This window comes from Limulus polyphemus, unplaced genomic scaffold, assembly GCF_000517525.1.
Source record: "Limulus polyphemus unplaced genomic scaffold, Limulus_polyphemus-2.1.2 Scaffold1230, whole genome shotgun sequence".
In the NCBI taxonomy this organism is placed as follows: Eukaryota; Metazoa; Arthropoda; class Merostomata; order Xiphosura; family Limulidae; genus Limulus; species Limulus polyphemus.
In genome coordinates, this window is record NW_013666840.1 from 217379 (window position 1) to 234046 (window position 16668).

General features: G+C 29.8%; 1 protein-coding gene across 2 annotated transcripts in view; it reads left to right on the plus strand.

Annotated features, from left to right (window-relative positions):
- LOC106462713 (cubilin-like) overlaps positions 1 to 16668 on the plus strand; it is a 31251-nt gene that overhangs the window by 5277 nt on the left and 9306 nt on the right. For both annotated transcript variants that reach the window (XM_013922657.2, XM_013922658.2), the window contains exons 4-10: positions 3559 to 3795; positions 6536 to 6637; positions 7473 to 7676; positions 12763 to 12873; positions 13425 to 13658; positions 14678 to 14782; positions 14904 to 15212. In XM_013922657.2, the coding sequence (XP_013778111.1) occupies positions 3559 to 3795; positions 6536 to 6637; positions 7473 to 7676; positions 12763 to 12873; positions 13425 to 13658; positions 14678 to 14782; positions 14904 to 15212 (1302 nt within the window). The remainder of the gene's footprint in view (positions 1 to 3558; positions 3796 to 6535; positions 6638 to 7472; positions 7677 to 12762; positions 12874 to 13424; positions 13659 to 14677; positions 14783 to 14903; positions 15213 to 16668) is intronic.

The following is a 16668-nucleotide window of genomic DNA, read 5'->3' on the forward strand; positions in this document are numbered from 1 at the left end:
AAATTCATTGCAACTGGAAATTTTTATTTATTTATTTAGTTTTGTGATTGCCTTATGTACACAAGTGTGAAACTGATAAGTACACATGGTTTTAACCCTTTGACTATGATCTACTTACATTGTAAGTAGGTATGCAACTCTCATGAAAGTTCTTTACAAAAATGAAACTAGTGAATGAAATTCTTTTAAATTTGAGATGAAAGGTCCTATAAGTATGTAGTTTTTGAAAAATAAGATATTATTTTAGATTTTTACTAAAGCAATGTTTTTCTCGTGCCTTTTTTTTTTTTCTTTTTGCCTGTTGCCTATCCAACATGCAAAATAATCTTCATTTTAAGATTAAAAATACTTTTATGCATTAGAAAATTTTCAAGTTTTACATGCGAAATCTTTATAATGTCCAGATAGTTATCAAATGTGTCTTAAGAAAAACTTTATATTTTATCTGTTATTTTCACGAAAACATCGGTACGGATTCAGTCAATTTGACCGATCTCATACCAACCATAAAAAATTAGGAATAAATATAAATTATGAGTTCTTCGTCCTAGAATGACTACAAATTATAACATCGAAAATGTAAATGCTTAGAATAGATAGACTTAAATCTCATAAAATTGTACATTTATATATATATATTTATTATTTTTATTATACTGACCTGTCAGCTCTGCCATGGCTAACAATACAGAAGTTACAATGACGTGATGCATGTGCACTTGTGTTACTGTATCCAATAATATATAACTGACCTTTAGTCTTTACAAAGTGACCTGTCATGGCTGTGTTGTAGTGGAATAGTATTTTGTAAAATACAGTCACATTTCCATTATTATACATTATTTATATGTATATAAATTATTGCTATTTAGAAATAAGTTCTTAAACTTATTTTTATTAAAACATAGAATAGTAAATAAAGAAGTAAACCAAACAATTATCTCTTCTAGTTCCGACCTTTATACTCGGTTGCTGCTTGTCGTAGCTTACTAAGCCTTCAGAAATTTTGTACGTGGAGGATGTGAAACGAAATAATTTTTTTTTAGGTTTATGTATACATTTGAATAACCAAAAAAATCATAAATTACTATATTGATACCATGGAACTCAATTATAATTTATCAATTTCGGTAACTAAGCAGACTAAAGACTCCACTTATCTCTATGCCATATTGTATCAAAAGAAAGAAATAACGCAATATATTTCAAAATGGCTGAGAAAGCCACTGGTAGGACATTCTGAATTTTTGATTGGATATTCACATGTCATATACAAAAGTATGTATAAATATGGGACAGTTTCCGAAAATGGAAAGAGGTGAGCAGGGCCACTGTTTGATTTAATACATGAGTGATATCTCAGCAAATAGGAGGTTCTTATTTTGTATTCTAGCTTGTCAATATCAGTAATTTGAGTTTACAATTCATACAAAACTATAGAATTTTATTTTTGACATCTCAAACATCTAATTTGAACCAGTGCTGCATTCAGTATACCATGTGACACACAAAAATTGATGTTTAGGTGTGTTTTTTTAATATTTACTTTTAAATTAAGAAATTAAATAATGTATCATACTAAAATTTGAATTATAATCTACAGTTTGATATCAAATTTCTTGACAAATTCATAAAATAGTAGTTCAATAACATTTTGAATGTGAGTCAACATGGCCTTTGACCCGTGTGGAAAGGGTTAATAGTGATATATTATAACCAGGAGGGAAATGTGTATATATTTAGGGGAGTAATAGCAATATATAAATGGGAGTGAAACATGTATATATACACACAAGTGAGAGTGTACCATTGCAACTGTACCATTTGTAGAAAACTACCAAAGATGTATAATCGTGAAATGTTGATACTGTAGTTGATAAATAAATATACTGTACAAGAACACTGTGTAACGTGCTCAAAGATTCTGAGTCATGCAACCTTATTGACCATGACCAGTTGTGTTCCACCTAAGTACCATATATTGTAGTGTTAGTTGAGTACAATGATAATAAATATTTACAACCATCTTTAAGTTCATTATGTAAAGTAAGCTTTTTTGTAGAAAGTGAGAAGAGCAATGTCTGGGGTTAATATACCAAACTGTGGATCTCAAGTTCTGTGGTTTGTGCTCAGTTGCTGTAAACAAAAGTTTACTCTGTGTGTAGGATCTGTGGGCACATTATAAGGTTTGCAATCAAGCCCGCTATTTGATCATAGTAGCCCAAGAGCCGATATATTGACTGGGGTTTACCAGCTATCTTTCTTTTAGTGTGTCACTTCCATAATACGAATGGCTAGTATAGGTAGCTCTCAAGTAGCTTTGTGCAAGATTCAACAAACAAATAAGAAGCACAAGGAACTAACGTACTGGATTAGTTTAAAGTTAGCAGTATTATCCAATCATCTATACTAGATGATAGCATACAAGATAATCATAACAGTTATTGATGGAAGCTCGACTACTTTTATATAAACCTTCAGTGACGACTAGTGCCATCTATTGCTTCCTTATTTTGGCTATGTATTGTCCAGTGGAGGAAAACACTTGTAACAGTGAGATCATATTTATTTCTTCTTCATTTGAGTCTTTCAGTTAATTAAAAAGAAAGAAAAAACTTGCATGCTATTGCATTTCTAACCCTTTTGTTATGTGTTAATTTAATTTGCAACATGCTCATGGATTATTGTCAACCTCATCCTCTACCTTCGTAAAGGATATATAAACTTGTATGGCCTTAACAATGTGTAAGGTAGTATGTTTTGCTAAATATGAAATAACTGTCAAAATGAGAATAACAAGGTTTAATAGTGTTTTAAATGTCATGTACTCAGATAGTGTAATCATAATATAAACTGAGACAAAACCAATTTAAACTTGATATATTTTATTGCTTGTTTATTGAACATGTTAATTCTGGATGTAATGACCATTTTTTGAACTGTGTAACTTATTTATTGGACATATTAATTTTGTATGTAATGACCTACTTTTTTGAAACAGTGTGGCTTATTTATTGGACATATTAATTTCAGATGTAGTGACCTTTTTTTTTGGAACAGTGTGGCTTGTTTATTAGACATCTTAATTTCAGATTTATTAACCTTGGGTTTTGAAACAGTGTGGCTTCTTTATTGGACATGTTAATTTCAAATGTAGTGACCTTTTTTCTGGAACAGTGTGGTTTGTTTATTGGACATCTTAATTTTGGATGTATTAACCTCAGTTTTTGGAACAGTGTGGATTATTTATTGTATTTATTAATTTCAGATGTAGTGACCTTGTTGTGTGGAACAGTTTGGCTTGTTTATTGGACATCTTAATTTTGGATGTATTAACCTCGGTTTTTGAAACATCTTGGCTTGTTTATTGGATTTTAATTACGGATGTAATGACCCTGTTTTTAGCTATTTTGTATTTAGGAATGAATAACATTTGCAGTTGTTAACAGTTTAATATATTATACGAAATTTAGTGTATGTTAATTGTCTTTTATTATTTTTTCCTTTTAATGATGTAGTAATAAATACTGATTGTTTTTTTCTTTTAATATGTTTTAGAGGGTTTTCAAGATGATCCAGAGAACTTTGAATGTGGACAGGTTTTAAATGAAACGAGTGCAACTGTAGATTTGGTTATTAATAAAACAACCTGCAATATAACAATTGCACCAAATGGCAAAGGAGAGGTTAAAGAAGTGTTTTTGATTTTTGAAAATGTAATGAGTGAAAAAGAAAACTTCACAATCGTTAATAGTACAGGTGTTTTACTCTTTGGTCCTTTCAATGGTACACAAGGTAGGTGAAATAAACTTGCAAAATCTCTCAAAGAATTGTGTTGTTGAATGTACATTTAGTTAGAAAAATACAATTTGTACATAGATAAAGTTTTAACTTATGTGAATGCATAGTGTTTAATAATTACTTCTTACTTTACATACATGTGATATAAAGTTACTTACCAAATGAAAGGTATAAACAATAGTTTCCTGGTAAGGAAAACCCACTGTAGCTCACTAGAGTTTAGAGTTTCTGTTAAAGAAAAAGTTGTGAAAAGATACTTGTAATTTGAATATCTAAAAATTTAAATTTGTTAGCAGTGTTACAAGATGCTGTAATTGGAGTGTGAGGGGGGTCAGTGTAAGTATAAACTATTTTTGTTTTGTGTACAGCAGAAGAGATTCATTTATAATTTTTATGTCAAAGTAGCCTTGAAGATAAAGATGTTGAAGATGTATGAGAAAATACAGATAGTTGACTATATTGGGCTGCTTGGTCATAGAGATCAAAATATATTATTGATGAGAAAATACAGATAATTGACTATATTGGGCTGTTTGGTCATAGAGATTAAAATATATTATTGATGAGAAAATACAGATATTTGACTATATTGGGCTGCTTGGTCATAGAGATTAAAATATATTATTGATGAGAAAATACAGATAATTGACTATATTGGCTGCTTGGTCATAGTGATTAAAATATATTATTGATGAGAAAATATGGATGATTGACTATATTGGGCTGTTTGGTCATAGTGATTAAAATATATTATTGATGAGAAAATACGGATGATTGACTATATTGGGCTGCTTGGTCATAGAGATTAAAATATGTTATTGATGAGAAAATACGGATAATTGACTATATTGGGCTGCTTGGTCATAGTGATTAAGATGTCAGTTGTCATGTTTCTGAAAGGTCATATCTTTTACAGCTTTTTTTTTCTGTTGACAAGCTTTGGTCATGTGACAGAGTTGTGCATTAAAGATAAGGATATCCAGACTCAATGTTGAAGGATACATACATGTATTAATCCATTTCAAACAATGAACTTTTGGCTCTAAGGACTAAGGTTAATAAATCAACTCACAGTAATACAACAACAATTTCACAGTTGGCAAGTTCTGATTTTAATAGTGTTATGACCAATAGTTTCGAGTTGTTATTAGTTTAGAGTTGTTTTTTTTTTTAAATGTAACTCTTACATGATGATGACTCACTAGCATGGGTTGAAGTGTAATTATTCAAATTAGAACTTGCCTGCTGTTTAAGTTGCTGGTGTATTTCTGAATTGATTATTTCTGTAGGTTCCTCACTAAACATCAGGTCACAGAGAATTATTAAATGACCATGCACAGTGACCAAAACCTGAAGAGTGGAAGAAAATTAAATCATTAACCCAAAACTTAACAAAGTCAGGGAAAAGTGTTCCTCTCCCATTTTTTTATTATCTCAGAATGTCTATTGACACACAAACCATATTATTTTAGCTCTGGCAGTTATTGAAAAATTATTTTAACATGATCATGGGCAATCACTTTCTATTATTCTGTTTGATCATGATTGACTTATTTATAATGTTTGATTATAATTTAGGGGAAATCTTTTATAGAAAAAAAATGTAATATATTTGTATTTTTATAAATGTAAATAAAATCATGACCTATATCTTCAGAATGTATCTTTGTTAGCTCAATATTTAGCTTTTACAGCTTTGTCAGGAACTATGGATATCCTATAAGCTCACTAATCCCATTGAATCAAAATTGGAACTGGATTAGTGAATTTGTAGGATATCAGTAGATCCCAACAAAGCTATAAGAGTGAAATATTGAACTAATAAAGATATATTCTGGAGATATAGTTTGTGATCTCATTGGTGTTATAAATATATTTTGTAATAAATTCCAGTTTGTGTTAAACAAAGTTAATAATAATAAGTTTGCATGTAATTGTCTACCATCAAGTTTCATTGTCATATACTGACAGTTTTTTTTCTATATTTTAAGTAAGTTATTTTGTGAAGTTTTTATTTGAGCATTTTATGAGAATGTATGAAAACATATAAATTGGTAATTGAAGTGTACATCAAAGGAAAGCATTTAAAATTTGCTTTTTTAAAAAAAAGTATCACTATGAAACCTATTTTACTTTTCAAAGCTGTGACTTAATACAAGAACTGCATATGAAAATGTTTTATTTTGCAGAAGCTATGTAATCAACTAGAAATGTTATCATGTTTCAAACAATTTCATCCAATATTTTTTTCCCATTAGAATGAAGCAAAACATCCAACATTTTTGTTGAATTAATATACCCAGCATTGAAGAATTGATTTCTAATTATGAGTATTGTTAATTTGGTAGAATTATGAGAAAATATTGAAGTGCTAGTGTGTCACACATGTGAGTACATGTTATGAACCATGTGATATTTTGCATATAAAACAATTTTTAGAATTTGATGGCTATTACATTTCACCATGTCACAACTTGTTTCAAAATAATTTAAAAGTTCCTAACCAGCAGTTGAAACCTGTTTTCTTTGCCAATTTCAGATCAGAGAAAAGTCATTGGAAACAAAGTCTAACAAATCTTTGAATAACATGTTTTGATTGCGTACAAAGACTCAGTTTGTTTTGGTAGTTTGAAAATATAACAGTTTTGTTTTCAAATATATTTGAAGGTAAAACAAGTTTTTTGTATTTTTGTGCAGCTGTATGGATTAAGTGTTCTTATATTGCTTTCCACAGATCCATTTATGGTTTTGACTGGCAGCAAGAACCTAACTATAGTTGTAAAGACAGAAAATATTACAAACCCAAGGAAATTTATATTTCGTTACTCCACTGAAGGTATTTAAACATTGTGTTCTGCATTCATAAACACAGATGGTGGGAAGAAAACCCAACTGATGAAATGTGTAATTAGTGTGGAACTTTTTATGTTTTCTGACATGAGATCATGTGATTGGAATCTTTGGAAATATTCACAATGAATTTGAATGGATTATTTGATTGACTGTTATTAAGAAATTTTCACTTAAAGTAACTTAATTTAGTTGCAGTTTGAAGATGGAATTTTTAGTTCATAAGTTATTCATAATTGCTTGAATCACATAGCTCTGTAGAACAGATGTGTTCTATATAAGTGTATACACGTATTGGCTGTTTCATTTTAGAGAAAAATTGTGTAATATGATTAACACTGCCATGTGAAATGTTCACCAGTTATTTAAGTAAGAGTTGGTGCTTTAATTAGAGATACATACTGTAAATTTATGCAACAAATTTTAAACCATTTCATTGACACTGATTGTATATTTTTAGTATATATTTTTTTACTGCCAGTGGTATATCTATTATATATTACCAACAGAGTTTAAGTAATTTCACTAATGTTTGTTTGTTCTGTATTAGTCATTTCTCTGTTTGTTATATCTGTATTACAAATTTTAAGTAATTTCTCCAGCATTCATGTTGTATCTTTATTCTATATTATTAACAGATTTCTGTGTTTTATTGGAATTTTATGTATATTCCTTAAACACTGAACCAGCATGAGAAGTTCAATCTGAAATTAGCAACAAAAACTTATATTTGAACTTCTACTGAATACACTTTCATTTTAAAATACAGCTTTACCTTCTGTTTTTAGCTATTTTATTTCCATTCTCTCTTTTTTTAACAGATTGTTCTTGCGGTGATGAAGGTTGTCATTATGGAAACTTTAAATTGCCCCTCTATAAAGGAAAGAATGAGACAACAACTTGCAATTTTACATTGCGTGCCACAGAGGGACATAAACTTTTAGTTGAATTCAGGAAGTTCAACCTAAGTCCTTCTTCCAGCTTGAATGTTCTTGGAAGTGAACCAGTGAATCACATTTTCAGAGGTAAGTTACTTTACAAGTTTCATAAATCTTGCTTTTATCTAATGGGTTGTACTGTACCAGACCTGAGATATCACTACCTGAACCCTTTATATAAAACTTTTGATTTCACTATACTACATATGCTAGGTGGCCTTGTGTGTCATGACTCACTTTGTAAAGCATCAAAACTTTAAGTGCATGTTATTGGAAGTTTTGATAACTCTGCTTTGTTAGTTAATGTTCTTATCACTCATAAACTGCACTCTGTGCATGTTGGTCATGTCTGTTCCTGTTCTCATTACTCTTAAACTGCACTATGTGCATGTTGGTCGTGTCTATTCATGTTCTCGTCACTCACAAACTGCACTTTGTGCATGTTAGTTGTGAAAGCTCCATTAATCCAGATACAAGACCAAAATCTTTGCTCAAATAGTGGATTGGTTTGGTTTGTTTTGAATTTCATGCAAAGCTACTCAAGGGCTATCTGCCTTAGCCATCCCTAATTTAGCAGTGAAAGACTAGTAGGAAGGCAGCTAGTCATCACCAACCACTGCCAACTTTTTTAGTTGAATTGACTGTCACATTATAATGCCCTCATGGCTGAAAGGGCGAGCATGTTTGGTGGGACGGGATTTGAACCTGCGACCCTCGTATTGCATGTCAAGCACCCTTAACCACCTGGCCATCAACTAAACATTGTTTATGATTGGCAGCTGAGTTTAGATGATTAACTAAATGTTAGGCCAAAAATCACAGACAATCGAGCATAAGAAAAACTTGGGTTCTTAATTACAATTTCTTTAATTCCACACAAGTTCGATACTTAGTTACATATAAACCATTGTTCAGTCCACCTTGGGAATTTATTTATACCTACATATGTTTTGTATCCAAATCAAGTTTTTTTCATTTAAAACTATTAGTGGACATAGCCACATGATGTATTTGTTTCAACTCTCCAAGTCAACTCATTTTCATTATTACTGTTCTTTTAGCTGTCACCATCTTCCACTACAATACACTTGCAACTGTTCACAATAATTAGTTTAACTCTTTCTACAAGGAGTCAGATGAATTGACCAACCACGTGACCACTTTGTAACTTGTTATAGTTTTGATACTGCTAATATTTAATATAGTATGTGTATCTTCACAAAATTTGGCAGATTTTCAATAAACACTACAAGTCTTTTACATACAAAAAATCTGATTTTTTAGTGAAGTATTTTTAATAAAGATTCGTCCATGAATATATCGAGCCTTTTTTTTTTTAATTGTACGAGTGCTAAGTGATTTTTATTTTAAGATTAAAAATAATTTTCTTCATCCCAAAAATCTCAAAACTTCATTTATGTAATCTCTAAAACCTTCTAAGTATATTTCAGTAAAACTTTATAGTTTTCTGTTATTTTCTCTACCCTAACTCTATACAAAATTAGTCAGTTTGACTAACCTCATATCCCCTGAAAAGAAATTAAAATAAATCTAAATTACCCCTTTTTTCTTTATAGAATGACTTCATATTGTAACATGAAACTACATTTGTTTTTCCTAAGTAGCTCTAAGTTCATAACAGTATACTTCTATTTATACTTAAATTTTAGTGTTTTATTGCCCTTTGAATCATGTCTAACTATTCATGCCATTATAAGTTGTAAATCACTTGAGGAATGTGCGGCTCACGTTACACTATCAAATTGCATTATCCACATGCTACTCGGAGCAGTTTGCGTGCATGCCTCATGAAACCTTTTTTATATTATTATTATTATTTATTTGCCCTAATCTAGCCTTAACTAACGTAAATAGTTTCCTGTTTTTACATTTTAGTTAGTTTTATGATAATATATATAAAGAATACACATGAAAAAAAAGAAATAAAGTACTTACTTGAGCCTTTTTTTGTTGCTATCGACTGTCAATGACACTTAACCCTACTTTTTGTAAATGGCAATAGTGCACTAAATAATTCTTATTTAATTAAATAATTCACCAAAGAACATAGAATAATAAAATGCAATTTCAAAATAACCGTTGTTAGATTATGGTGTACAATGAGCTACTTCTAATGACTATACACATGTTTATGTAAAGTCAACTTGTAGGTTATAAAGCTCAAACAAATCTGTTGAAAAGGGGCTTGGCACCTTTCAGGGGTTGAAAAGTGTATTACTTGTTTCAACTGCATTCATTCAGAGAACATGTAGTGTATGAGTCAAAAGGTTATGTAAACATCTTATAGTCTAGACGTAGATCTACAGTATTGCCATTGTATTATTGAAGAAACAGAGTGCCAAAGTAGAGAATTTTCTTAGCTCGTTGGTCACATGACAATACATTTGAAGTTTTAAGTAGCCTTTAAAGGTTTATTTTGAAACAAAGGACTTAACACTTAGATAACATAAAACTTCGAATCATAACATACATTATAATGTTAATTTCATTCACATGCATTGATAGTAAAGGTGTTTAATCAAATTTTGAATGTAACACAGTGACCTGCACAGAACAGCATATAACTCTCTCAACATGGGCTAAGTCAATTTAACCAACCATGTGACCTCTTTGTACACATTTAAAGTCTTCATAGATTTAATACTTTTAACTTTCAATATGGTATGTATATCTTCACAAAACTTGGCAGTCTTTCAGTTAACATTACAAGTTTTTCACATACAAAAAATAATACTTTTTAGTGAAGTATTTTTAATAAACTAAAATAAAGATTTGTCCATGAATATATTGAAGATTTGTTTGAATAATCCGTATGCAAAGTAATTTTCATGTTAAGATTACAAATATTTCAGCTCAAAAATTTCATATTTTCTTTGTGTAATCTCTAAAACTTCCTAAATACATTTCAAACGTTCTTTTTCAGTACATCTTTATATTTTCTCTATCCTATCTCTATATAGGATTGGTCAATTTTGCCGACCTTATAACCACAGAAAAAAAATCAAAATTACCTTTTTTCTTTCTAGAATGATTTCAAATTATTACATGAAACTACATTTGTTTATCCTATGTAGCTTTAAGCTCATAACAGTATACATCTATTTGTAATTAAGTTTCATTGCCATTTGAAACATGTGTAACTACTATCCTAGCCATTATATATGTAAATAACTCGGGGAACATGCTGTTATGCTGTCGAATTACATTACCCACGAGCTGCTCATGTGTGTGACTCGTGAAACCTTTTTATTATATTATTATTATTTATTTTACCTAATCTAATCTTAACTAATCTAAAAAGATACCTATTTTGTAATTTTATTTGCTTTTATAATAATAAATAAAAAATAAACATGAAAAAGAAGAAATAAAGTACTTCCCCAATCTTTGTTTTTTTCATGCTTTCAATTGTCGAAGACATTTAACCCTACTTTTTTATACTAATGGTTGTAATGCACTAAATAATTCTTATTTAATTAAATAATGCACCAAAGAATATAGACTATTAACGTTCAAAAAGTAGACAATGTCCCCTAACTCTTAAAATTTTTTTCTGGCTTTCTAAATATGCAACAAGAGCTGTTACAAAGCTAGTCTTTACTATTCCCGTGTGAACCAAACCTGTACTACAATTGAAATTGATACTTATCTATTCAGAACACACTGTTATTCAATATATCATTTGGTAGATGAAAACCTTGGCTTTCTATTGGTCATAGGTAATATATAATTAAAGAGGGTGTGGCAGGAGGGGGTATGATTTTCTATTTGATAGCTCTGTAACCAAATAAAATTGAAGACTATAAAAATTATGGATTGCCTGAGCAATGATGATTTTATAGTGCATAATTTACGATGAATTTTATACTTATTGGAGGGGTGGTGGATAAAATAGAATAGGGAAGATACCTAGATAAAATATGTCACACTAGCGGAAATTCAGGATTTTTTAAATATTGCCTTATAGAATTAAGAAATTAAAACTTATGTGCTATTAAAATATGGATTATTAGCTAAGATCTTATGCTATACTAATTTGTATAACATAAAAAGTAGTTAAATACAATTTTTTATGTATGACACTAAAACCTTGTGTCCTGCACAGTAAAGGATGCCTGTGGAAAGAGGGTTAAGTCAGTTAAAATAAATTTGTATTCTTTAAAACTGTTTGAGGTAATAATATAACAATACAAATATTATTTTATGTACATAAATCTTAAATTATTACCTTATTCAATTGCATCAGTGTTTGAGACTAGGCATTCAAAATGCATTACATACACATGTATTGATACAATGTTGCATTGAACTTGTATCTCATTAACATTTGTATGTAAACTGTAAAGCACAGATAAAGCACATTATACATTTTAAGGAATAAACATTTTCTCCTGCATAAAGATAATGCACACATGGATTAAAAATGGAGTAACAGGCTCAGAAATGTGACCTCTTTTATGAAAATGTTCATGTGCACTCAGTACACAAAAATGAATAAAAATCTCATACTGTCAGATGGTAAGTTATAAAGAAGAAAAATAAGGTCGTAGAACTTAAATGTAAAGTATTAGATAAGTAGCAATAGTTTGTTTAATAGTAAGTTGTAAAATAGTTACACTTGGTTCACATTCAGAAAGTAGTTAATCATTTGAAAACTTTCAAGACTGAAATAAACAAGCAGAAAAATTCAAGTCCTCTCATAACCATTTTACTGTTTAAGTAACAGCTTGACTGAAGTATAGCATGTAGTTAATATTGGCCAGTAGCAAATTAATGAATTGTGTCTAGAACCAGTATGTTAAGTATAACTTAATAAGTCATCCTTTAATAATATTTTGATGGAAGTAATATAGTAAGAACCAAATAATTTGAATGTAGCAGACCTAGTGTTTTAATCTTTGGTATATATAGTTAGATGGTGTGCAAGAAAAAACATCTCCCATAGGTTTTTATATAAAATACTAATAAAAACAGAATTTGAGGGGAAAAAAATCATTTAACTTTTAAAAAATGACTACGCAAATCAATTTCTGTGACGAAAAGACTGAAACCACAAAAATATTTTAAACAGTATAAAATTAATTTGTTTGTCAGAGATTTATTCCATTGTTTTTCACCATGTAAAACTGAGATATGTATAAATTGTCTCTAGGAACAAACTTGCCACAGGACCTCTTGGGTGCTAGACTTCAAATGACTTTGGTACTTCACCGTTTAGAATTGGGTCAAGCATTTAATTTTATCACAAACACTGTCTCTAAAGGTATGTTTGATATTGATAAAGATATAGGTAATTTTGATACAAAAAAAATTTTTGTTACTTACAATGATCTCTTCTTTTTATCTGTAGTTATTTAAATTTATGTAGGATGAACTCATCTGTACTGTGGTATAAACATTATAAAAAATAATTTGGTGTAAACTTTATGTTGTGTGCTAAGCAGATGTTATACATTACTAATATTCTTTGTGTTAATATGAGTTAACCTTGTTCTTCAGAAATTGTAATATATTCCCTTTGTGTTCTTTAGTTACACACCTGTCAGAAAAATACACCTTAGTCTTAAAACTTGTGAAAATATGTTCTTGTTTTTCATTTGTTTTCACATATTTGTTTTGTTTTTGCATTGATTTAGAGCTTCAGTTATGTAATAGTTGTAATTGCCAAAAACATTTTGATAAAAGCTACACATCCCCTAACATATAAATCTGAAACAAATTCTGTTATATAACTTTTATTAGTAATTCAGTAAGGTGTGCTTGTAGAATACACAACACTGAGTTCTTTAATGTATTTAATTTTTTTAACTTTAGATTGCAGTGGAGGGGTTGTCTTGAATTCATCAATCACTCTGAAATCTTCTAATTTCACTGGAGAAAACTGTCATTGGATATTCTATGGGGTGAATAAAACTGTGCTGGGATTAACGTTTCAGAACTTGCAATTTAAGGGAGTACTGGACGAGATCAGTGTATTTGATGGGGATCGAAAGCTCTCAGGCAACAATCTTATTAAAGTTTCTGCCAACAGTGATACAAGTATTAAAGGTACAAAGGAAGATGTAATTTATTTCTTTTGCATTAAAATCTTTCTTCTTCAAGGAATACAGCTTCATTTGATAAAGCCATATAACCTGGTCACTCGGTCGTAAGCTTAAGGGCATGTAATACAACAGGTTAGGGTTCATGTGGAACTTGGAGAACCATCATGTGGTTTTACGTTAAAACAAAACCTACACAATTACTTTATACCTAATGTGATTTTACCAAAGCAAGTATTGTTTTATATTATCTTGGTATTCAGTGTTATAGGTAGATTTCTTTTGTAAAATATACCACGTTCTTGTTTATCACAGTTAGGAATAGATTGAAAAAAACTTAGTTTGTTTTATTTTGTAAGATATTTTCTTAAAAATAATTAATTTAGACATTTCACTCTATATGAATCTTTGTTGTTAAGTCTGTGCATTTATGTTTAATTCTCTTTCAGATATTAACCCTTCCTACTGCCTTGGTGGATTACACCAATCACATGACCACAAGGGTTTCCATACTATAACTTTTAACAATGTTTACTATGTTTTGTGTATCTTTACAAAATTCTTGAAGAATTTAGTAAACATTACAAGTCTTTTTTTCTAGAAACTGGGTAACCTTAACACACAAACTAATATTTTGGAACTAGGTAGGCCTGACACATAAAATAATACTCTGTAACTGGGTAACCTTAACACACAAACTAATTCTCTGGAACTTGATAACCCTGACACACATAAACTAATGCTCTGGAACTAGGTAGGCCTGACACATAAAATAGTACTCTGTAACTGGGTAACCTTAACACACAAACTAATTCTCTGGAACTCGGTAAGCCTGACATAACTAATAATCTGGAACTTACTAAACTTGAACTTTTAATATTTTACTAAGACAAATAAGATGGAAATTTTTACATGATTTATAATTTAAAAAAATAAACTTGAAGGGAAAGTGAGCTGACCTGAGTTTGCATTTGCCTCATCCAATAATTCTTATTAATTTCACTTTTTTTTGTTCATATATTTTAGATAAATATATTCGAACTAGTGGAAACAATATGACTGTAACTTACACCAACCCGTTTCAGACTGAAGCTTTTCCAGTTAATCTTACCATTCAAGTTTCATCTTACGGTGAGTATACTACAATGTCCACCACTTGACTTTATAAATGCATCAAATTATTATTTCATAGTTTAAAATCTCTTGATTTTTTTGTATGTAAAACTTAACATACTTTTCTTTATATGAATAGGTGGAGGAGGTTACTTTAAAAACAATGGAACCATAAACTTGAATTCTTCTAAAGATACTGTATCCCTGATCAAGGTCAAAGATGATGAACAAGTAATGCTAACGATTTCCAATTCTTCTATGCTGTCACCAGGCTCGTTTATTGAAGTATATAGTGCTTTTTACAAAAATTCTCCTCTGATAGCAAACATTGTGAAGAATAGTAAACCAAGTTATCCAGTAGTCTCTTCTACATCTGAGATGATGATTATTTCTCACAACTTCACAGGCATTGAAAATTTCTCGGGAAATTTTACAGGTGTTCCAAAAGGTTAGTTTCTGTCCCATATTTAACAAAAAAGTTATAGTAATGTTGAGGGTTAAGGGTAATTTTTTCCATACAGTTTCACTCAGTTTTCAAAAATATTTTAGCCCGCTGTTGCCCATTTATTTTTTTGTGTTACTAAGATTTAAGTAAAATTTAATATTATAATGTTTATTAATGCACTATACTAAGAGAATTATTTGAGTTGATGCTAAGAATAACCTTATATATAGAGATTTTATAATTGTCATAAGACAATAGTATTAGGTTTATTATAGTTTTAAACAGTGCATTCTTTATTTGATCAATTTATTCCTTTTAGTTGAAGTGAAACTTTTAATGCCATCAAACATACTTCAAAATATTTGGTTTTTGTTTCTTATTTTATTTTTTTTGCAAGTTGTTTTTACTTATCAAAAATATGATTAAATGTTGAGAAAGCCTCTAATCTCAAATCTTGTTCAAAGGCTAAAAAAAACCTTCTCTCTTTGGTCATTAATGTGATTTTCTACATAACCTCAACATTTCCACCCAGAGACTCTTAACATTTTAATTCCACCTGGAAACTATAAACATTTTGGTTCCTTAGATAAAGTTTCACCCGGAAACTATAAACATTTTAATTCCTTAGATCAAGTTCCACCCAGAAACTATAAACATTTTGGTTCCTTAGATCAAGTTCCACCCGGAAACTATAAACATTTTGGTTCCTTAGATCAAGTTTCACCCGGAAACTATAAACATTTTGGTTCCTTAGATCAAGTTTCACCCGGAAACTATAAACATTTTGGTTCCTTAGATTAAGTTCCACCCGGAAACTATAAACATTTTAATTTCTTAGATCAAGTTCCACCCGGAAACTATAAACATTTTAATTCCTTAGATCAAGTTTCACAGGGAGCTTTTAACACTTTGGTTCGTTAGATCAAGTTCTGTCTAGAAGCTTTTAACTTTTGGGTTTGTTATATCAAGTTTCACCAATCAGCTTTTAACATTTTGGTTCATTAGATCAAGTTTTATTGAATAGCTCTTATTGTACTTTAGGTCATGTTCCAACATTTTCCAACTCCTGATTTTGGTTTATTTGTTTCAACTTGGTTGAAAAATGTTTTAATTTTAATGGATGAAGAGTAAAGTGTGTCTTAAGTATGTGATTAATCTATAAGGCTTTGCTGTTTTCAGTGATAAGCTTGATTTTTTCAATGATCGTGTTATCTGTTGAGATTGTACTGAGCCAACAACCAAATAGTTTCCTTTGTCTTGAATATGGTTTTTCTGTATCCATTTTTTGTTTACTTTTTGTTCTGTGAAAGGGAAACTTGTTTGGGCTTCGTGATTTAATATTTACAAATTTTAATTTTCTTCTTTGTAAATATGAGAAACTTGCAAGTTCTTTAGATGTAATATACACAAATAGTTTTTGTCTTATTAAGATTGTACTTTTCATATAATAGTTTTAAAA